Consider the following 23,380-nt stretch of genomic DNA (forward strand, 5'->3'; position numbering starts at 1 on the left):
ACCAGGCTAGGTCCAAAGTCAATTTTTTTGTACCTCTCATCTACAGTTCAGGGGAGCTTCAGTGCTGATATAGCTACAGCCAAGACATGCTCAGTACCACACATCTTCAAAATCCTATCCCTTCAAAGTCGATCCTTGTTAAGCCTTACGACAAAAGTCTCCGAAACAAGAGACCTACTCTATAATTTTACTAGACATTTTTAACCTTTCATAGCACACATCGATAAATATCTTCGTAAATATCCCAAAATATTATCAGACCACTAGCATTTGATTTATGCACATACTGTGGGTCACCAGCGTATTCATCAACACATGACCATTCAACATTAAGCTCCCCACTTACTTCCATCAGTCTACTAGGCTCCACGCAGCACACATAAACTAAAAGAAGTCAATTAACAACCTATTATTTATTTACATTCGAATATTTAACAGCATACCGTCGACTAGTAAAATAATCCTGTCAGTGAACATGTCAGCAAAGTCTACATTTATATAGAACAAGGAATCCATTGAACATTCAGAACCTAGCTACACATACACAGTGCTGGATGCAAGTTAATTCTACACTTATTTATCATCACTGACACTCATATTACATCATAGGCACTTGAGTCAACACTCATTTTCCATCATTAACATGCACACAAATGCAAATTAACCACCATCGACACTCAATGCAACCAACCACTTTCCATAATCTAATCTCAATTCGGCACTCATTTTCCAACAATAACACTCAATTCAACACTCACTTTTCATCATCGACACTCAATTCAACACTCACTTTCCATCATCAACACGCATTTTCCATAGTCGACACTCAATTCGACACTCATTTTCCATAATCGACACTCAATTCGACACTCATTTTCCTTAATCGACACTCAATTCATCACTCATTTTCCTTAATCGACACTCAATTTCCATCATCGTCACCCAATTCGACACTTATTTTCCATCATCGACACTCAATTCTACACTCATTTTCCAACAACTACACTCAATTCAACACTCATTTTCCATCATAGACACTCAATTCGACACTCAATTTCCATCATCGACACTCAATTTGACACTCAATTTCCATCATCGACACTCAATTCGACACTCATTTTCCATCGATGACACTCAATTCAACACTCATTTTCCGTCATCGATACTTAATTCTACATACTCTTTCCTTCTTCGACACTAATTTTCCATCATCTACATACAGTAAAATGGAAACTTTCCACACACACACACACACACAGATACATATATAAATATATTCATACTCAACTCAATTCTTTAAAGTAGCATACACATGAACTTTATTAGGACATGAATAACGACACATTTTAATAACAATTTTTAAAATTATATTTATATCAAAAATACAAAAGTATAAAAATCCGTCAGTCAATACACATTACTAACTTATTATATATACCCTGAAATTCTAAGTTCATCAAGAATAGCCCACGTTTCTTTGATAACTGATACAATTTCGTCATTTTGCGAAACAAGTAAAAGTCGCAACCTGTTCGTTAACACGTTCGGGTCTTTCCACGATATATAATCAATTTCACTTGATGACACCATCTTCTTCGAATGTTTGCTGAACATATTCTGAAAATCGTTGTAATAATGATTATGATAATTTGTATCATCATCATCATCGATGCTATCCACATCTTTATCAAACACACTGACATCTTCATCTTGCATATCCCAGTATTTCGAATTTTTTACATTGGAGTACCATCATTGGCAACAAGCTTACTTGCTAATTTTCCAAAAAAATAATCCAAAGTCCGTAGAAGTCTACTTTAGGACGCCTTGACACTTTTTCTGGAGATGTTACTTTCATTATCTTCTACCTTACTTATATCTCCAACACCATTTAAGCTATATACTTTCTCAAGACCTGGAGAGATTTTAACACAATCGCTTTTAAGACTAGGTCGATCAATTTCATTGTAAGACATACTGTCCCCGAGCATATCGTCTCCATCTTCGTACTTTATCTCCTGAACGAGCTTGGCTTTACAAGTTTTATAGTGTCTTTTTTAATTCTCTCTTCGTGTCATCCGCCTACCACACTTGTCACAACTTAGTATTTGACGGAATGGACTTTTAAAACAATCGGTCTTTTCATGTCTACGAGCATTATAGCTTTTATCAAAGTATTTGCTACAGTATGTACAATGTCCTTCAGATCGAGATCGATATTTGAGTATCGTACCTTCACTAGACTGTATGTACTCCATAATGGTTGAATAGCCACTAAAAGTATTATTTAGGTACTTCGTATTTTTATGTATGAACATTCATTAATTATTTACGAAAAAAGATTTTTTTTTTCTCATTTTGACTAAAAAACTCATGTTCCACGTAGTTTTACTACCCACCTTCATATTTCCTCATATATTATGTTGTAAAAGCATCCAAAGTTGGTTGTAGGTTACGGAATGCTCACTCACGATCTCTTGAAAAAGGTGTGCCTCCCTAGATCTCAAGAGGAAGAACATTGACCTTATTTAAAAATTAGTGAATAATATCATGACCTAGCAAGAATCACAAGATAATCTATTCACATATTAGCAACCATCATGTATCAGTTGTCTGTATATGCAGTCTCTGTTGTCTGTATAAGTAGACAATGTTTTGTGTGGGATGCGGGATGCTCCCTAACGATCGCAACAGAAGGAGGACTTCGCTAGAACTCAAGGGGAAGGGAAATCTTCGTGTGTGATAGCTTTTTCCATTTGTTTCAAGGCATAGTAATCGTCTGATTAATGAACTTTGGTTTTTGTGTGATTTCCACCTGTTAAAATTATTTTTTAAGTGTTGATTTGATAATATGACTTCGGAAATTTACACGAAACTCTGAATAAAATTACCTGTCTTAGACACCAAGGACAGTACAGTTTGTCTTTCATGTTAATGCTTCTCAGATGTCTCAAATCATATTATTTGTCTGAGTAAAGTTATTATTTTTTTTAATCCACCTGAAAACAATATTGTAAGTGCTGATTTATTGACAGAATTTCACTGATTAAATTTAACTCTGAATAGAAATAACATGAGTCAGTAAGTAAAAAATTCTTCATGCAGAGATAGATCTCGCGCAAATAATCAGGAGCACTCGGCGAAATCCATCAGATGTCTAGCCAGGAATAATCAGAAACACTTGGAGAAAGCCATCAATATAATATCAAGATTAATCAGAAGCACTCGGAGAAATCCATCTGATGTCTTGTTAGGTATAATCAGAAGCACACGGAGAAAACCACCATAATATTGTCAAGAATAATCGGAAGCTCACGGAGAAAACCATCAGGGAGGATGTCGTTTATAAACATCATAAATTACCAATTTTTTTAAAAAGTCCAAATTTAATCCTGCTTAAGCAAAGAGTTCACAAGCCCGCTTGTGAACTCTTTGCTTAAGCAACATGAGAGTTCTAGCACAAGCCAGCATGTGAAATCTTTGCTTAAGCAACATGAGAGTTCTAGCACAAGCCCGCTTGTGAACTCTTTGCTTAAGCAACATGAGAGTTCTAGCACAAGCCAGCTTGTGAACTCTTTGCTTAAGCAACATGAGAGTTCTAGCACAAGCCCGCTTGTGAACTCTTTGCTTAAGCAACATGAGAGTTCTAGCACAAGCCCGCTTGTGAACTCTTTGCTTAAGCAACATGAGAGTTCTAGCACAAGCCCGCTTGTGAACTCTTTGCTTAAGCAACATGAGAGTTCTAGCACAAGCCAGCTTGTGAACTCTTTGCTTAAGCAACATGAGAGTTCTAGCACAAGCCCGCTTGTGAACTCTTTGCTTAAGCAACATGAGAGTTCTAGCACAAGCCCGCTTGTGAACTCTTTGCTTAAGCAACATGAGAGTTCTAGCACAAGCCCGCTTGTGAACTCTTTGCTTAAGCAGGATTAAATTTGGACTTTTTAAAAAAATTGGTAATTTATGATGTTTATAAACGACATCCTCCCTGATGGTTTTCTCCGTGAGCTTCCGATTATTCTTGACAATATTATGGTGGTTTTCTCCGTGTGCTTCTGATTATACCTAACAAGACATCAGATGGATTTCTCCGAGTGCTTCTGATTAATCTTGATATTATATTGATGGCTTTCTCCAAGTGTTTCTGATTATTCCTGGCTAGACATCTGATGGATTTCGCCGAGTGCTCCTGATTATTTGCGAGAGATCTATCTCTGCATGAATAATTTTTTACTTACTGACTCATGTTATTTCTATTCAGAGTTAAATTTAATCAGTGAAATTCTGTCAATAAATCAGCACTTACAATATTGTTTTCAGGTGGATTAAAAAAAATAATAACTTTACTCAGACAAATAATATGCTTTGAGACATCTGAGAAGCATTAACATGAAAGACAAACTGTACTGTCCTTGGTGTCTAAGACAGGTAATTTTATTCAGAGTTTCGTGTAAATTTCCGAAGTCATATTATCAAATCAACACTTAAAAAATAATTTTAACAGGTGGAAATCACACAAAAACCAAAGTTCATTAATCAGACAATTACTATGCCTTGAAACAAATGGAAAAAGCTATCACACACGAAGATTTCCCTTCCCCTTGAGTTCTAGCGAAGTCCTCCTTCTGTTGCGATCGTTAGGGAGCATCCCGCATCCCACACAAAACATTGTCTACTTATACAGACAACAGAGACTGCATATACAGACAACTGATACATGATGGTTGCTAATATGTGAATAGATTATCTTGTGATTCTTGCTAGGTCATGATATTATTCACTAATTTTTAAATAAGGTCAATGTTCTTCCTCTTGAGATCTAGGGAGGCACACCTTTTTCAAGAGATCGTGAGTGAGCATTCCGTAACCTACAACCAACTTTGGATGCTTTTACAACATAATATATGAGGAAATATGAAGGTGGGTAGTAAAACTACGTGGAACATGAGTTTTTTAGTCAAAATGAGAAAAAAAAAATCTTTTTTCGTAAATAATTAATGAATGTTCATACATAAAAATACGAAGTACCTAAATAATACTTTTAGTGGCTATTCAACCATTATGGAGTACATACAGTCTAGTGAAGGTACGATACTCAAATATCGATCTCGATCTGAAGGACATTGTACATACTGTAGCAAATACTTTGATAAAAGCTATAATGCTCGTAGACATGAAAAGACCGATTGTTTTAAAAGTCCATTCCGTCAAATACTAAGTTGTGACAAGTGTGGTAGGCGGATGACACGAAGAGAGAATTTAAAAAGACACTATAAAACTTGTAAAGCCAAGCTCGTTCAGGAGATAAAGTACGAAGATGGAGACGATATGCTCGGGGACAGTATGTCTTACAATGAAATTGATCGACCTAGTCTTAAAAGCGATTGTGTTAAAATCTCTCCAGGTCTTGAGAAAGTATATTGCTTAAATGGTGTTGGAGATATAAGTAAGGTAGAAGATAATGAAAGTAACATCTCCAGAAAAAGTGTCAAGGCGTCCTAAAGTAGACTTCTACGGACTTTGGAATATTTTTTTGGAAAATTAGCAAGTAAGCTTGTTGCCAATGATGGTACTCAAATGTCAAAAAATTCGAAATACTGGGATATGCAAGATGAAGATGTCAGTGTGTTTGATAAAGATGTGGATAGCATCGATGATGATGATGATACAAATTATCATAATCATTATTACAACGATTTTCAGAATATGTTCAGCAAACATTCGAAGAAGATGGTGTCATCAAGTGAAATTGATTATATATCGTGGAAAGACCCGAACGTGTTAACGAACAGGTTGCGACTTTTACTTGTTTCGCAAAATGACGAAATTGTATCAGTTATCAAAGAAACGTGGGCTATTCTTGATGAACTTAGAATTTCAGGGTATATATAATAAGTTAGTAATGTGTATTGACTGACGGATTTTTATACTTTTGTATTTTTGATATGAATATAATTTTAAAAATTGTTATTAAAATGTGTCGTTATTTATGTCCTAATAAAGTTCATGTGTATGCTACTTTAAAGAATTGAGTTGAGTATGAATATATTTATATATGTATCTGTGTGTGTGTGTGTGTGGAAAGTTTCCATTTTACTGTATGTAGATGATGGAAAATTAGTGTCGAAGAAGGAAAGAGTATGTAGAATTAAGTATCGATGACGGAAAATGAGTGTTGAATTGAGTGTCATCGATGGAAAATGAGTGTCGAATTGAGTGTCGATGATGGAAATTGAGTGTCAAATTGAGTGTCGATGATGGAAATTGAGTGTCGAATTGAGTGTCTATGATGGAAAATGAGTGTTGAATTGAGTGTAGTTGTTGGAAAATGAGTGTAGAATTGAGTGTCGATGATGGAAAATAAGTGTCGAATTGGGTGACGATGATGGAAATTGAGTGTCGATTATGGAAAATGAGTGATGAATTGAGTGTCGATTAAGGAAAATGAGTGTCGAATTGAGTGTCGATTATGGAAAATGAGTGTCGAATTGAGTGTCGACTATGGAAAATGCGTGTTGATGATGGAAAGTGAGTGTTGAATTGAGTGTCGATGATGAAAAGTGAGTGTTGAATTGAGTGTTGATGTTGGAAAATGAGTGCCGAATTGAGATTAGATTATGGAAAGTGGTTGGTTGCATTGAGTGTCGATGGTGGTTAATTTGCATTTGTGTGCATGTTAATGATGGAAAATGAGTGTTGACTCAAGTGCCTATAATGTAATATGAGTGTCAGTGATGATAAATAAGTGTAGAATTAACTTGCATCCAGCACTGTGTATGTGTAGCTAGGTTCTGAATGTTCAATGGATTCCTGGTTCTATATAAATGTAGACTTTGCTGACATGTTCACTGACAGGATTATTTTACTAGTCGACGGTATGCTGTTAAATATTCGAATGTAAATAAATAATAGGTTGTTAATTGACTTCTTTTAGTTTATGTGTGCTGCGTGGAGCCTAGTAGACTGATGGAAGTAAGTGGGGAGCTTAATGTTGAATGGTCATGTGTTGATGAATACGCTGGTGACCCACAGTATGTGCATAAATCAAATGCTAGTGGTCTGATAATATTTTGGGATATTTACGAAGATATTTATCGATGTGTGCTATGAAAGGTTAAAAATGTCTAGTAAAATTATAGAGTAGGTCTCTTGTTTCGGAGACTTTTGTCGTAAGGCTTAACAAGGATCGACTTTGAAGGGATAGGATTTTGAAGATGTGTGGTACTGAGCATGTCTTGGCTGTAGCTATTTCAGCACTGAAGCTCCCCTGAACTGTAGATGAGAGGTACAAAAAAAATTGACTTTGGACCTAGCCTGGTATCGTATAAATTATTTTAGTCATGTGTTGTAGTCATTTGGAGTCAGTTGGATGTTATGTGTAGCTCTACATAATAAAATTTACATTTGAGTAGTTTAAATTTTGTTTGGATTCTGAAAGTTCCATTGATTACAGACTCTTGCTCCTCTATTAAGTCTAAATTAACCGTGTATGTAGGATGTGTGATTAGTTGATTGTATATATAATTTAAATTCTCATTCCTTGAAATTCCTAATTTTTTTAAGTAATAACAATGGATGATGTATTGACTTGCGTATTATACAAGCGGACACTGTTATTTAAGCGAGTCTTTGGCTGCATATAAGTCTGGTATATGAATATTGATGTGTATCCGAACTCAATTGTAGCAACGTTGAAATCGGTACAAATCCCAATGGTGGCGGGGTCAACGACTGCAGAGATCTTGACGGAGGGTCTCACGTCTTCACCGGGGTCCCTGACGACGGAGGCGATGATGACGAAGCAGATCCCTATGACAACGATGAGGGAAGCTCCAGAGATTCCGATAGTAACGAAGCTACCATCTCCAGAGATCCCGATATATGGCTGTATCTACTGTCTCTTCACTACAAGAGACTTCAATGTGTTCATTATCGAACGCAGAGGAGACTCCGATACCTGCAAATACACCGCATTTCGTAAATAAAACATTTTGTGAGCAATTCCCAGCTTCTGCATCAGTCGTGTATACTTCAGATTCTTTGGCATCCAGTACAGATGATCTGTTAATGTCGACTGGGAAATCTCCAGCTCATGCAACATACGGGACTTCGTCGCCTACAACAGCAGTTAACATTGAAAGTAATATACTTTCCGAGCCGTCGGTGACTAACGGTCTAACGACGAGACATCTGTGTACGTACTGTAGCAAAAGTTTTAAATACCGACAACATGCAAGAAGACATGAAAATCATGTCTGTAGAAGAAACGTTAATCGTTGAAATTTCCGTGTGAGCCATGTGGTGTACATTTCACAAACAAAAGTAATTTGATTAGGTATTGTAAAAGCAAAGTTAATTTGCAAGTTGTACATCGGGGAAGCGATGGTAATTGTGATGAGTATCTCTATCAGTGCCGCTACTGTGGTAAACGTTTTGAACGAGTACGAAGTACACGCATCCATGAAAGGCATGGCTGCAGAAGAAATCTTGACCGTGTAAAATTTCTGTGTGAGAAGTGCGGTGTACAGGTTACACGAAAATTTTACTTGAAAAAACATTAACAATTTTGTAAAGACGGGTTTCTAGCATAATTTCTGGCCCTCTAAGGTGTTACACTCCTGATCTGATGTAACGTGATCTGTATGAATTATTTGTATTTTTTCACTCTTAATACGAACTATAATAATTTATATTAATAATGTTGAATGTCGCATGGACTGAGAAATGTAAAAAATATATACAGTGTCAGATTTTAATGTGTATAAATGTAAAATTTTAAATAAATTATAGAATTAAAGAATTTTTTATATATTTTTCCCTAACCTGCATCGTTTATCTTAATTCAATAAACTACATGTGTCACGTAATTTAGGTTGGATTTGAAATGTCCGTTTTGACTTGTTTGTGTGTATTCTTTTTTTATCAATAATGCTGAAGACTGTTTTTTTTTTTTTTTGTTAAAATTATTTTTGACTGTGTATGTCATCTGCATTCTTAAGATATTTATGGGAGATGTTTTGGTAATGTGCTGGTACAGGTAATGCCGTAACATTAGAGCAAATCTGATAGGAACTTGATTTATTATGTTTGAGAAATAATTTATTACTCCCCGAAATAAAACTAATAGACTTGTGGGAAATTTATGGTCTTAAATCGTAACCTGTCATATATTGGTGTACACTACGGAGGTGATATTAAAAAATTAAAGAATGTTTATCAATTGACCACACTTCGGGGTATGCTGGTGCACTGGATGGTCTGTATCAGTAAGATTCTGGATACTTGGAAAGCTGTTCTTCGTCCAAGTAACTCACTCCGTTGCTGATTACTAACATGAATTTTTACAACATGGGAAAATGAATGTATACTGGCTAAGGTCTTGATTTAAAATATTTTGCTGCTTATAATTATCAGAGTATTGAGTATGGTATGTAGGAATCGACACCTCTCGTATATGTGCTTTACATTTATTTTTGTAGGTAGCAAGATATACATTCGTAGGCTGATTTTCTGCTCTGGTTCAGTGATGTATACTTTGAAGTGGTTCCAGCAAGTACTTTACGTATGCTGGATTACGATTTCACTGGAGTTTTACGTGAAATGGGTTGGAAGGCTAGCGACGTGATGTATGCATGTCTTGAGCAAAAATATGACTGCCGCAGTATTCTGCTAGCTTGCAACTCCCGCGCGAGGGGTCAATGTTCATTTGCGGGTGACGGTAGGCGTGTCTCGATCGTGTAGTCTCTGTCTCTATCCTTGAGAATTTTTTTGAGGTTGACGTGCTTGAATTTATGTACTTTTGACTGGTCGCACGTGAATAAGTTTAAATTCGTATGCATTGTAAGATATTTTTCTACATGAGGTAAGAAAAATACATAGATGCTACATTGACTGAGATATGTATCGAACACGTGGTTCTTACCCTATGAGTGACTAGCACTTGTTTGACCTATCTCCACTAACCCTCGTTTACTTTGTGATATAGATGGGACATGGTTGTTTTCAGACAGATGATGGTTAAAATGACTTGGACAAAGTGTCCTTTGTAGAAATTACTATGTGTGGTAATTATTTTAGACGAAGAGATAATTTAGTAAAACACGAAAAAATAGCGTGAAGGTTTTTTTTATGTGTAAACAAATTATTGATAGGATGATTTTGTATGTAGAACTGTTAGTATACCACATCTCTTGAAGAACACTGCATGGTATATATAATGAAAGTCTCTTGGGCTCAAGAAACTAAACTATAGGTGGAAAGGATGATGCGGTTCCTATGATTAAATGAAAGGAACTTTGATGATTTTTTTTCTATATACTAAGATGATTTAATTGAGTTTGTGATGATGGGTTGAAGGATTAAATAATAAAACTGGACTGATAGGCTTTTACAGAAAATGAGAATGGAGCTCACAAGATCATAGATTGTGGTACATCTCTGACAACTGAAATGTGGAAACGATATCATAAAATGAGTGATATTGATGCAACTCATGATAATATTGATGACAGCTATGATGATGATTTACATCTGTGATAGTGACATGGACGCGGAGATTTTAAGACAAATAATATTATTAATATAGAAAAGATGGAAGCCTTAGCACGCCGATCGTGACGAGAAAAAAATATTGAAGGATGTTGATGGTATCGGGAAGACTGAAACTAATGAAGGTATCAACACTGTGAAAAGTGAGAATACATTCAAGCCTATATTTAGCAGATCCTCCATACTTTGTATAAATGGTGGACTCCTGAAAAGGAAGCATACAGACGATGAAGACACTTCGACATCAACGATATTGAGTTCTTGCAGTAATCTGGGTGAAGACGTTGTCTTCTACGGTGATTGCTACAGTGACTCTGAGGCTGTTTACAAGGCATAGACTGTGATGCAGAACCTAAAGCTGACAAGATCGAAGAATGTGGTGGTGCCCTGAGACCGAAGCGATGGAAACGTCGTGTTATAATAAATAAATCTGATCAAGCTTGTGATGATCGCTGGCTAGATGATGAAAGTAACCGTGAGGATGGTGTTAAAACGGAAGACACCAGAGATCATAATATTTATAATAAACATACAATGAAGATGGTGGCAGAAGAGATTGATTCCACATCATGGAAAGATCCAAAAATATTGGTTGTCCGGCTAAGAGTGATGGTGGCATCTGTTCGTAGAGGGAACTACTCGCATATCGTGGAAGTATCGACCATACTTAAAGAACTTCGGAACGCTGGCTACATACAATAATCATTTGATTAACTGTCATGTGTGTACTAATGAAAAATAAAATGAATTATTTATATTTTAAAAAAGTACGATTTATTTCTTGTATCCTGATTTCCAAATAAACCTGTGTTTCCTCTACTGTATGTGTGATCATTCCGTTTCCTGTGTGTACTGTGTGTACGTTCCGATTTCCTGTGTGTACATTCCGTTTTCCTGTGTGTACATTTCGTTTTCCTGTTTGTACATTTCGTTTTCCTGTTTGTACATTTCGTTTTCCTGTTTGTACATTTCGTTTTCCTGTTTGTACATTTCGTTTTACTGTGTGTACATTTCGTTTTCCTGTTTGTACATTTCGTTTTCCTGTTTGTACATTTCGTTTTCCTGTTTGTACATTTCGTTTTCCTGTGTGTACATTTCGTTTTCCTGTGTGTACATTTCGTTTTCCTGTTTGTACATTTCGTTTTCCTGTTTGTGCATTTCGTTTTCCTGTTTGTACATTTCGTTTTCCTGTTTGTACATTTCGTTTTCCTGTTTGTACATTTCGTTTTCCTGTTTGTACATTTCGTTTTCCTGTGTGTACGTTACGTTTCCTGTGTGTACTGTGTGTACGTTCCGTTTCCTGTGTGTACGTTCCGTCTCCTGTGTGTACTGTGTGTACGTTCCGTTTCCTGTGTTTACGTTCCGATTTCCTGTGTGTACTGTGTGTACGTTCCGTTTCCTGTGTGTACTGTGTGTACGTTCAGTTTCCTGTGTGTACTGTGTGTACATTGCGTGTTGGAGCCGAGTAGACTTGTATCCATGTAGCTTCATAGACATGTAGTTTCGTAGTCATGCGGTCTTTTAGTCATGCAGTCTCTCAGCCATGTATAACTCGGAACCAGCTAGATCCTTTTAGACTCGTAGCCTTGTAGCCTCGTAGTCTCTTAGACTCGTAGCATTGTAGCCCAATATCATTGGAGCTGTTGAAAGAAAAGGTAGTTGGAGCATTTGGAGCTGTTGGAGCCATTTGGAGGCTGTTGGAGCATTTGGAGGCTGTTGGAGCATTTAAAGCTGCTGGAGCATTTGGAGCTAAGAAGTAGTCGTTGCACGTCTATGCAAAGCTAAATGTTTATAAGTTTGCTGGCTTTCGCAAGTGATTCTGTAGTAGGATAGAAATTGTGTAATAAATATTATGTTTGTAAAAGACTTTGTGGTGTTTTATTTCTCTAACCGAACGCTTTTCTGGTATTTAAATTAAATTTATTTTAGCTTCGTCCAGAATCGTGCCAAGGACCCTAGACGACCTAATTAATCAGTATATTGTTTGCAAATTTATTTTATAAATTTTTAACTTTTTCCTGAATTTTTAGTTTAATTATTACGAAAATTCCAAGATGATGGTCTTGATGTCGGATAGGATGTTGGTAGTAGAGGATTTAAAGTCTCTTAAGAATTTTGAACATGGTTTATTGAAATTATTATTATTTTATTTCATAAAATTAAACATTATTGCATCATTCAGGGATCGAACCAAGGACTGGAGCGGATCAAATCGATATGTAAGTTAATGAGTGATTTTTTTGATGAATTTTGGATTTTTTTCCGCTTTTCTAGCTACATTATTACATGATTTCAAGATGGCTGCCGAATTTCAAGATGGCGGGGGCACCTCGGTAATAAATGATTACTTCACTGTTGCGGGTTAGAATAAAATCATCCAGATGGAAATGTACTCTATAATACAAGTACACACACAAGATGGTGTACTCCGACAGGTGGTAGCTCCTGGTAGCATGTACTGAACATAAAATGACGGATCCGTGATGGACGACAAGGACAAAGTCAAATTTAAAGGACAAAGTCAAATTTCAAGGTCAAGGTCAAATTTCAAGGTCAAGGGCAAATTTCAAGGTCAAGTTCAAGGTCAAAGTTCAAGGTCAAGGACAAATGTGTGGTGACTAGATACTTATACTAACATGGTATCAGCACACTCTAGCGGTCGAAAACAAGATGATGATCTCCAGCGGGTGATTTCAAGATGGCGGTCGTCACGAAAAGTGCAATGGTGGTTTTAAGGATTTTTTTATTATTTAATTAGGTTGATTAATTTTTTTAATGATTTTTTAAATTTTTCCCGATTTTCTAACATAAGAATTACGGATTTTCAAGATGGCGACCATAACGATAATTGCAACAGTTACGTCTTAATACAAGATGGTGGTTCTGTCTCGAACAGGTGGTGCTATTATTACTTTAAATTAAAAAAATTACAAGTCCAAATATGCATGTTATTTTTTTTATATACCTTATTTAATTTTCAGTCTGGTAAATGTCTCGATAGCCGAGCGGTTAAAGGCGTATGTTTTCCAACCTAGAGATCAGAGCTGTGATGGTTCGAATCACAGCGCTTCCAATATATTTTTCATAAAAAAATTAATTTAATATGTCGATAAGGATCATAATAGCTCTGGTAGGTAATGGAACATCGACCTTATGTGATGAGACAGAGCGACGCTGTCGCTCTCTAGGAACAAACGACGGAAACAAAGTTGTCGGTATCCAAGATGGCGACCTCCAGTGGAACAGAAAAAAAATCAAGAGCGACGATGGTGCTATCTAGGAACAAACAACTGAAACAAAGTCGACTGTATCCAAGATGGCGGCCTCCAGTGGAACAGAAAAAAAATCAAGAGCGACGCTGGCGCTATCTAGGAACAAACAGCTGAAACAGAGTCGTCGGTATCCAAGATGGCGGCCTCCAGTGGAACATAAAAAAAATCAAAAGCGACGCTGGCGCTATCTAGGAACAAACAGCTGAAACAGAGTCGTCGGTATCCAAGATGGCGGCCTCCAGTGGAACATAAAAAAATCAATATGGCGACAGAGATGAAAATTTCATCATAATGAGTGGGGCGCTCGATTTAAATATGTCGGATCCAAGATGGCCTCCGTGATCTACTTGTCCCATTACGTTGTGTCCCGTTACGTTGTGTCCCGTTACGTTGTGTCCTGTTACGATGCATCCAAGATGGCGGATCCAAGATGGCGGATCCAAAATGGCCGCCGGGGTCAAGGTCAAGGTCAGAGGTCAAGGACAAGGTCATCCAAGATGGCCGCCGTGACGTCACAATCCAATATGGCGGACAGACAATCACAATCCACACAATCCACAGCCAGAAGCCAGTCCCAGAAAATACTATCCTTTACTACTGTTTTGAGACGCCGGGCCTGACTGACGCCGAGAATTATAGGAGATGGTTGCTTAACTCAGCTTCGGCGAGCTTGAGAGCTGAAGGTGAGAAGGGGGGAAGGGTTGGAAAGGAAAGAACATGCTACAAAAAGAATTGACCCGCCATACACTGGGCTGAAAAGGCCGTAGGCCAATAAATTTAAGTTTAACTTCAAAAATTAAAAAAAAAAAAAAAACTATATTATTATAAAATTAAAAAGTGTGCCTCTAATGCACATGATTGGCACATTATAGTCCACTCAAAACACATTTTTTGTAAATAGTGGATTGAAAATACCGAGCATTATCAATACCCAAGATGGTTGAAAGAGCTTCCAAACGTGGACCCTCAGGGCCTTGAAAAGTGACACTGATTTCATATTATGTAATAGTAACAAAATAACTGATTTGGGGAAAAAAATCTAATACCACTAATAAATAATTATTCCCTTTGCGGTACCATGGAAGCGGGCCAAAGATGTTTATGTGGATTCCATGCCATAGGGCAACGGTAATAGGTCAGAGTCATACAACCGGCATAACTTGGCACTATGCAGGGGCCGAGACTATTACTGTCAGTACAGGAACATACAAAATAACATTCATCTGTATGCAATTATGGCCACTCCAGATATGCTCAAATTCAACTGATTGTTTTCTCACCACCGAAATGTCCTCCAATCAATAATACATGCAGATATATCATTACAATAGGGCAAAGAGTGGCAGGAACTTCATATTTACGTGCGAAGGCACATTTTCCAGTAAAGAAAACAATGCAGTTTTCTTCGATTTACAGCACTACTTTATTCACCTGAAAATCCTTCCTTATATTGACACACAAGGCATACTTGGTAAGAAAACGCAGAAGAACCAACCTGAATAGATTTGTGCAGAGAAAGAATCTGGAAGAGTCCGGCCAGAAGATAACATTCCATTCGAGCTGAGTCACAAAATGAAGAGACTGACTCAGCTCTGAAGAAAATGGTTTCGCTGCCGAATAGAACATCCAACCACACCACCGCGGTGATACGAAGGAGGGGTCTTTCCAAGAGCACAAACCAACGACCATCAGGCGAATCATTAGGCATCACCTCTCTCTCGCCATCCCAGCGGTGAGAGAGCAGGCAAGCAGGCTGACCAGAGGGGAACAGGCAGTCGAGCCATCGGAGATGACGCCGATTACTCTAAGTCTTCCACTCCATCTTCTTTCAAAGGCCACAATCCAACAGCTCTGATGCAAAGTATGAAACATGGGTGTGGATGAAAAGATGGAGAAAACCACAGGAAAAGTCATACAGGAGAGCACTCTCTCGCACTGATAACCCCCCCCCCCCCCCTTTTACATATGTAACATACACAACCCCACATCCTGTAGTATCAAGAACTCAGTGGTAAAATTCATTGATACACAGAACATACATATTAATGCTGGCTTTGGATTATTATAAAATTACACCATATTAATATAGTATTATTATACTAAAGAATGATTGTAACTCCAATGAAAGTTACTTAAAATTAGGCAATACTCAGACAACAATCATAACATATCATAGAATTGGCATAAAATTCAAAACATCATACAGCCAAGTAACCATTTCGAGACCATTAGGACACAATTCAAGTTACAGAATGCTACACTACAACACAGCAATATCATATTACAAGGAAGTAGTCCAGGACTACTTGTAACATTACCTCACTCCACAAACGCTTACAATTGTGAGACATGGCATTTTCATAAATACCTTACTATTCTAATGGTGAAGCTGCAGAGCAGTTTTCTTTCCCAGCATTCCATAAATTACAAAGGGACTAGTATATTTTTCTATAAACTTGCTTCTGATTCCATCTATAGCTGATGGTAACATGTTCTTAAAAAGCATGTGGTCTCCAACATGAAACCTGTGTACCACACAGCTGCTGTCGTGTCGCTTTGTCACAATCTCCTGGGCCTTCTTTAAATTATCCGCCACCTCATCCCCAAGAAAAAGAGGAGAATGAATTCCCCACTCATTTAGCAGAGGGTAAGTCAGATGTCTAGCCAAATCAGAGAACACTCGGCAGGAAACCTCAAATTGTTGAGGTCCTCGTATTCATCCCACTTAGCATGGTATTGGTTGTAAAAAATGGTTAGACAGGCTTTCAGATTTTTATTAAACCTCTCGTACATGCTGCCCATGAAAAATTATGGGGAACTAAAGACCCACTCGAAACATGAAATCGTGTAGGTTGTGGACTGTAAATATCTGGCATTATCAGATAACATGAAAAAGGACGACACAAATAATTTCCATACCGAATCTGCGAGAGCTTTGATGATCGTGGGAGCTTTCATGTTCCTAAGAGGGAGAGGGAAGACAAACTTCGTATTTATATACAAAACTATCACAAAGCAGGTGTAATGCACAATTGCCTAAGAAACCTATAAATATATATATATGTGTGTGTGTGTGTATATATAATTATGTGTGTGTGTGTATATATAATTATGTGTGTGTGTGTGAGGATAGAATGCCATAGAGCTTGAAACAGGTCTACCACATAGAAGACAAAATTTGTCAGTCTGGGAGGCTTACACTTCTGACAACCCATGAAATGTTTGACGTACTCCTTTACATAGGCTGCGAGAGTGAGCAATCCTCTTAATTGTCTTGTTCACTTCGAGAAATCACCCATACACAGATGCTTGAATGTATTTAAGGATCATTGGTCTAAATGCAAGATGAACAAATACCTTTCATGCCACACCACATTTTTCCGTACAACAAATGATTCCTGGAATATTCGCAAAGCTGACATCGTATCCACTCGCCACTATATACAACTGAGTACCTAAAATTCCTCAACATTATTTAGGCGCGAAAGTACATCTGCCAAAATGTTGTCAGAACCCCTGACAAGGTGCACCTCAAACCTGAATTGAGAAAGCTGAAGCAACCATCGTCCCAGCTTACACAGTTGGTGTGAATGGTTTTTTATTAATTAGTCAGTTCCTGGTTATCCTAAAAAAATATTGAATTTGGCACAGTAGAAATACGAGTGTAACTTCTCAATCCCGTATACATAAGCAAGAGCCTCGTTCTAATAAGCTCCCAAAATTGCACTCCGAGTCCGAGAGAGTACGGCTGACGGAAGATACTGGCCTTGTCTTCCCTCGCTCCATGTGTCCGAGCACCGGTCCCAAAGCTTTGGACGAAGCATCCACTCGGAGTGCAAACTGGCTCTCGAAATCCGGCAGGATGAGTACTGGAAGGTAGGATAGCTTGCTCTTAAGACTCTGAAATGTGGTTGCCTGAGACTCAACCCATTCAATGTGTGGATTCTTTCGCTTCAGCTTATTTAATGGAGAAGCGAGATCAGAAAAGTTCTCAATGAATCTGGCATAAAAATCGAGAAGACCCAAGCTGCCAACTCAACTCCATCATAGAAATGGGTATTATCACATAAACTGTAAACACACATGCAACTAAATGATCCAAGTACCAACTGAAAATTAATTGATATGATAGTTTAAAATATATGTTAAATCGGATGGGTAAATTAAAATACTCTTGCAAAAACTTCTTACAAGTAACAAATTACGAGAATACTCAACATTCATTATTGTTAATCATTAAGTGCTTAAACTCTTATGCAACATTATATTTGACAAAATTTGTAAGATCATTTAATAATAATATTCCAACAATTAATTTTAAAAAATTAGCGAACCAACCATAAAAAGATTTAGAGTAATGTGGTCCAAATAAAAACTGGCAAATTTTATGTTATGTGCTTTGTAGGCGTTCAAAAGGAAAATGCCAGTACAACATACATATCTAACTAGTCACTATAGCAATTAAGGTCCAAGCAATATTCATAATACCTTAAATACCTCCAATGCAACAGATTGTAAGCTAAATTTATGTGATCAATGATTGAGCATAAAATGCTAGTAATGAGATCATAGCAAAAGTATTCACAGGTATGCATAATGCCGATGCACGCCAATGACTTTCGGCAAATACAGCAAACCTCACCTGAATGCAGAGAACTAGTATGCCAAAAATTTCAATTTGGCGGGCCGAAAAAGTAAGTAATAAATCGTTACTTTAAAAGGTAAAAGTTACATTTACAGGCACGGCCACTTTGTACCAACCATACCAACCATACCAACCACACTATTCACACTGTACTTTCATATCGCTTATGCACGGATGTGTGCGTTGCAGAGAACTATTGATGATAACCCAGGAGGACTAGATATATGTACGAAAATTTATAAAGAAGCGAGGGCCTCTTGCCAGGGAACATCAGCATTTATGCCCTACGGAGTTGCTATTGCGCCTGCTCAGTTGCATGAAAGGGGAATCAGCTAAATAAACCCTAAAAAACATGTATGATGTCAAACATGTAAAGGAGTAGCCTTTTGGAAGAGGGGAAGGGAGGGCTATTGGCGCACATTTGTAGTCTTCCTAGCTGCACATGATCGTTACAAATTTATTTAAAATCAAAATACAAACCAATAAAATCACTAAATAAAAAAATGATTGTCAAAGCATGTAGCAAACATTTGTTAACAAATAATGAATGAGTAATAACGTTATACAATTTATGTTTCTGGAAGATTCATATTAATTTCAACACCAGATTTAATTTTTTCCAAATATTCTGAACTAATAAAAATGTTATGTGCCAGACAAAACTGCGTAATAAAAGACCTAAAGACTCTAAATAGGATGAGGAATGTCTTAGTCTTAATTACAAGGTGCAAAGCTAGACATATTCAATGCTGTCAGTATGACATTATTGTGTTGCTAAACACGACCACAGTCGTAATCATAAATTGTAGACTCATCTCGTCGCAATCGCTCGTTCTCCCAACCAACTCCCCACACATCCGGTACTTCCCATTCCGACATAATATGCTCTCACTGCCTGCTACTCCCACAGACTGCAATCAACTATCACCAACAGACCATCTTCAAACCACCATGTATTTCATCAACAAAATACTTGGTTCATTCGTTCCTGCGTTTTTTTTTTTTTTTTTTGTGGAATAATATGTAGTCAGAAATTTTAGTGTGCAAAATTTCATCCTGAAATACAAAAATATTGTTACACCATCGACCAGAAATACGGGTGAGAGGGGAAGTGAAAATGATGAAGGTTATAACAATATGATTATGAGGGGTGATAGGGAAGGAGAATAGAAGTGAATCTACCGGGATAATTTCTCTTTTAATTATTCATGATATCTCTAAGGCCCTATGTGTATATCAGAGTAATGGGGAACAGTTTCTACGCCACTCTTATTTTACCTTTTCAAGAAAGAAGTTAAAACTGTATGTGAGTTTACAATCAACTTTAGTTAATTGTATATATTGTTATCTTAGGTAACATTGTGTTAATTTTCACTTAAATAATTAGCAAAATAATTTTAAATTATGTATTGATTTATTTTTAAATTATTTACCAAACTTTAACAGTTTACAAAGTTACGATACAGTGCGACAGTGATTTCATGGTGGGGATGTTTTCAGAGGAGAAGATTTTCCTCCTTTGATACGGCTATGTCCTACATTTGGCCTATTGCCTGTATATCGTGCTGCTATCGTTGAACCATTACGACGCGACGGGGTGCTCACTGATAGTCGCTCCTGGCAACAAATTAGCTTGGCTTTTCACAGAATAACTCTGACTGACTAATTTCCCTGGCTTAAGAAGCTCAACCTGACCGAGTTTATTTTTGTTAACCAAAACAACGCACGTGTGTCGATATCGATTATTCTTCGTCGCTAATTTGCCGTCAGTTTTCTCCATTCCTTCCTAATCTTGTCTATCGCTTGCTACATTACTCTCTGCTATATATTTCTGCTCAACTGACCTGCTAATTCAGTACACTACAGCTCTCTTCGAGGCCGCCTGCTGCGAGAAGTGCGTGGCAAAGATACTGTACTTGTAGCAGCTTGTGTTATGCTATTGCTAGCAAACATTCCTACCTCGACACCCGCTCCTGATGGCCTTGAAAACTGTTCCCCGCTGATCGCGTGTTTCCTCATCGTGTGTCTCCTGGCCACGTCATTTCTTTATGTCTAGATATTCAATCTTTATAAAAACATTTGCAAACAACAAAATAGTATTCCCCAGGTTATTAAAATTAGTAAATTAAAATTAAAATCTCTAATTTTAAAGGTCACTATAAATAAAGCTATAAGTAGAAAAAGGGAATTGAATGTTTTACGCAAAATTTCATGTAGACAGTGGTATTCCTTTTTTTTTTCTAAATCAGATAAAAGCTGCAATATTCATGGTATTGTGGATGTATGTTGTGCAAATTTATTCAAGAAGTTAAAAAATGCCATTTTAAAGACGAATAGAGGTTTTTTTTTTTTTTTAGAAATGTTTTGAAGACATTGACATACCTATTGTTTTGTCGATCAAGAATGAAAAATTTCAGCAAAGCACAAATAAACTTGTATATTTGTTTATAAAAATAGTTGTGTGGCAATATGTGACATAGGCAGGTACAAGAAAGCTAAATTAGATCTTTTTGCTCATTCCACATTTAATGTCAGGAACAACTTCACCGCTTCATGAGTACCGTGACATAGTGAGGCATGGACTGAGGCTGTAAGCTATTGTGGCCAGGTGAAAAATGATGAACGGGCATGATGTTGGCAGTTGTCCCTGGAGGAGGAGGATGTGTGGCGTGCTGTGCTAAGCTGGGCCAAGCACCAGGCTGGCGTGACACAGCCGACTGCTCACTGGACTGAGGAAGAGCGCGCACGCGTCTGTCAGCATCTTGCTGGTGTCATCAACCATGTGCGCCTGCTGCTCATAGGTAACACCACCACTTGCCCTGCTATAAAGTCTACTCCTTACGACTTATATATTCCCACGTGCGCCTGCTAATAGGTAACAACATTTCCTGCCTTGCTATATACCCTATTCCTTCTCTATTCCGTCAACCATAAAAAGGTGCACCTGCTGCTCATAGGTAACAATTATTTCCTGACTTCCTATATCCCCTGTTACTTGCTGCTTCTGTTTTCAAACACCCACTATTAGTCCATCTCTTGGTCCTTATTCAACATATTTTTGTTGGTGCTGTTTTACATCCATCTAAACAATTTTAAGCAATATTAAGGCACTTATTTATGAACCAGAGTGATGTATTATTACATCGCAAAGTAAAGTTTAAAATAAGGATACATTTTAGTAGTATAGGATAGCCGGTGCGGGCACAGGTGCCAGGCGCTGGTGTATTGTGGCGGCTTCCGCCTTGGAATCTACATCTCCGATGACGTCACGGCGGCCATTTTGACACAAAAATTCCTCAAAATTCCTCAAAAATGACTCAAAATGACTCAAAAATTCCCGTTTTGTGGAAAAATGTCTCGTTTTCTTCCACAAAAATTCAAAAATTAGGATTTCGAAAAAACCCAAAATACTTTTGCCTTAGAAAGAACACAAATTCCTAAAAGCGGCTTAAAAGTCCTAAGAGCTAGCTGCTCTAAGCCGCTAACGTCATCTAGGACTATGACGTCACCGTTGCAATTTCCGTAATGGCCGCCATCTTGAAAATATTTATTTACTATCCATTTTAAAGAAAAAATTTTAAAATTAATAAAAAATTAAAATAATAAAATTTTAATAAACATTTTAATAAAACTTACTTTTACGAGTCCTCGGTTCAAACCCGACGAGTGCAAAAAAATGGTACTGATCCTTTCTCCAAGGAAGCTGCTGGCAGACTGACTCCCCCCACCACTTATGTCAATGTGTATATATCGTAACCTAGTATAACGTCATGTCCGCCATCTTGAAAATCCGTAATTTTGATTTTAGAAAATTGGGAAAATTTTTAAAAATCATTAAAAAATTATTAATAAAAATTTAATAATATATTACTTAAAAACCACTGTTTCACTCATCGTTACGGTCGCCATCTTGGATTTTATAAATGTTGCATGTTTTCACGCCCGCCATCTTGGTTGAGTACGATGTCATCTTTACACTTTATGTTACGACCGCCATATTGGATCCTATTAATGTTGCATGTTTCGTTACGACTGCCATATTGAAAATCCGTAATTTCAATGCTAGAAATTCCGAAAAAATTCCAAAAAAATATTTTAAAAATCGCATACTCCAAATGTTAATTTATTTAAACGATTTCGGTCCTAAGTTTGATTCCCGGCGCAAGTAAACCAGTAATTTATTAATTTATTTCAAAAAATTCTCATTAAAAATGTCTTACGCCACACCTGACATTTTGAATTATTTCACCACTGTATAAATTATCGTTATGGACGCCATCTTGAAAATATTTATTTATTATCGGCTTTTAATGAATAAAGTTCAAAATTCACCTAAAAATTAACTTATTAGAATACTGATTGATTATATCGATTCCCATTCTTGGTTCGAAACTTGTAACAGCAAAAAATAAAAAAACGACAGTTCTTTCCTCCACTGACCTCGACCTTGAACTTTGACCTTGAACCTTGAACTTGACTTTTGATCTTGACCTTGAACTTTGACATTGGACTTGAACTTTGACTTTGACCTTGACCTTGAACTTTGACATTTACCTTGAAATTTGAACTTGACCTTGAAATTTGACCTTGACCTTGAAATTTGACTTTGAATAGACGACCATCATAGATACGACATTTTATGTTCAGTGCATGCTACCAGGAGCTACCACCTGCTAGAGGACATTGCCACCATCTTGTTTTCGTCTGCTGGAGGACACCATCTTGTTTGTGTACTCGTCTTATAGAGTACATTACCATCATGCTAGTTTTATTCTAACCATCTAGAGTGCAGTAATCATTTATTATTACTGAGATTCCCCGCCTTCTTGAAATTTGGGTGCCATCTTGTAATCGTGTAATTATTTAACTAGAAATGCGGGAAAAATCCAGAATTCACCAAAAACCTTAACAATCAATT

General features: G+C 37.1%; 1 protein-coding gene across 1 annotated transcript in view; it reads left to right on the forward strand.

The window, feature by feature from the left end:
• LOC134527278 (uncharacterized) overlaps nt 1–23,380 on the forward strand; it is a 466,201-nt gene that overhangs the window by 342,046 nt on the left and 100,775 nt on the right. Inside the window, exon 6 of the mRNA XM_063359815.1 lies at nt 21,104–21,263. Within this exon, the coding sequence (XP_063215885.1) occupies nt 21,104–21,263 (160 nt within the window). The remainder of the gene's footprint in view (nt 1–21,103; nt 21,264–23,380) is intronic.

This window comes from Bacillus rossius, chromosome 1 (genome assembly GCF_032445375.1).
Source record: "Bacillus rossius redtenbacheri isolate Brsri chromosome 1, Brsri_v3, whole genome shotgun sequence".
NCBI classification, from domain to species: domain Eukaryota; kingdom Metazoa; phylum Arthropoda; class Insecta; order Phasmatodea; family Bacillidae; genus Bacillus; species Bacillus rossius.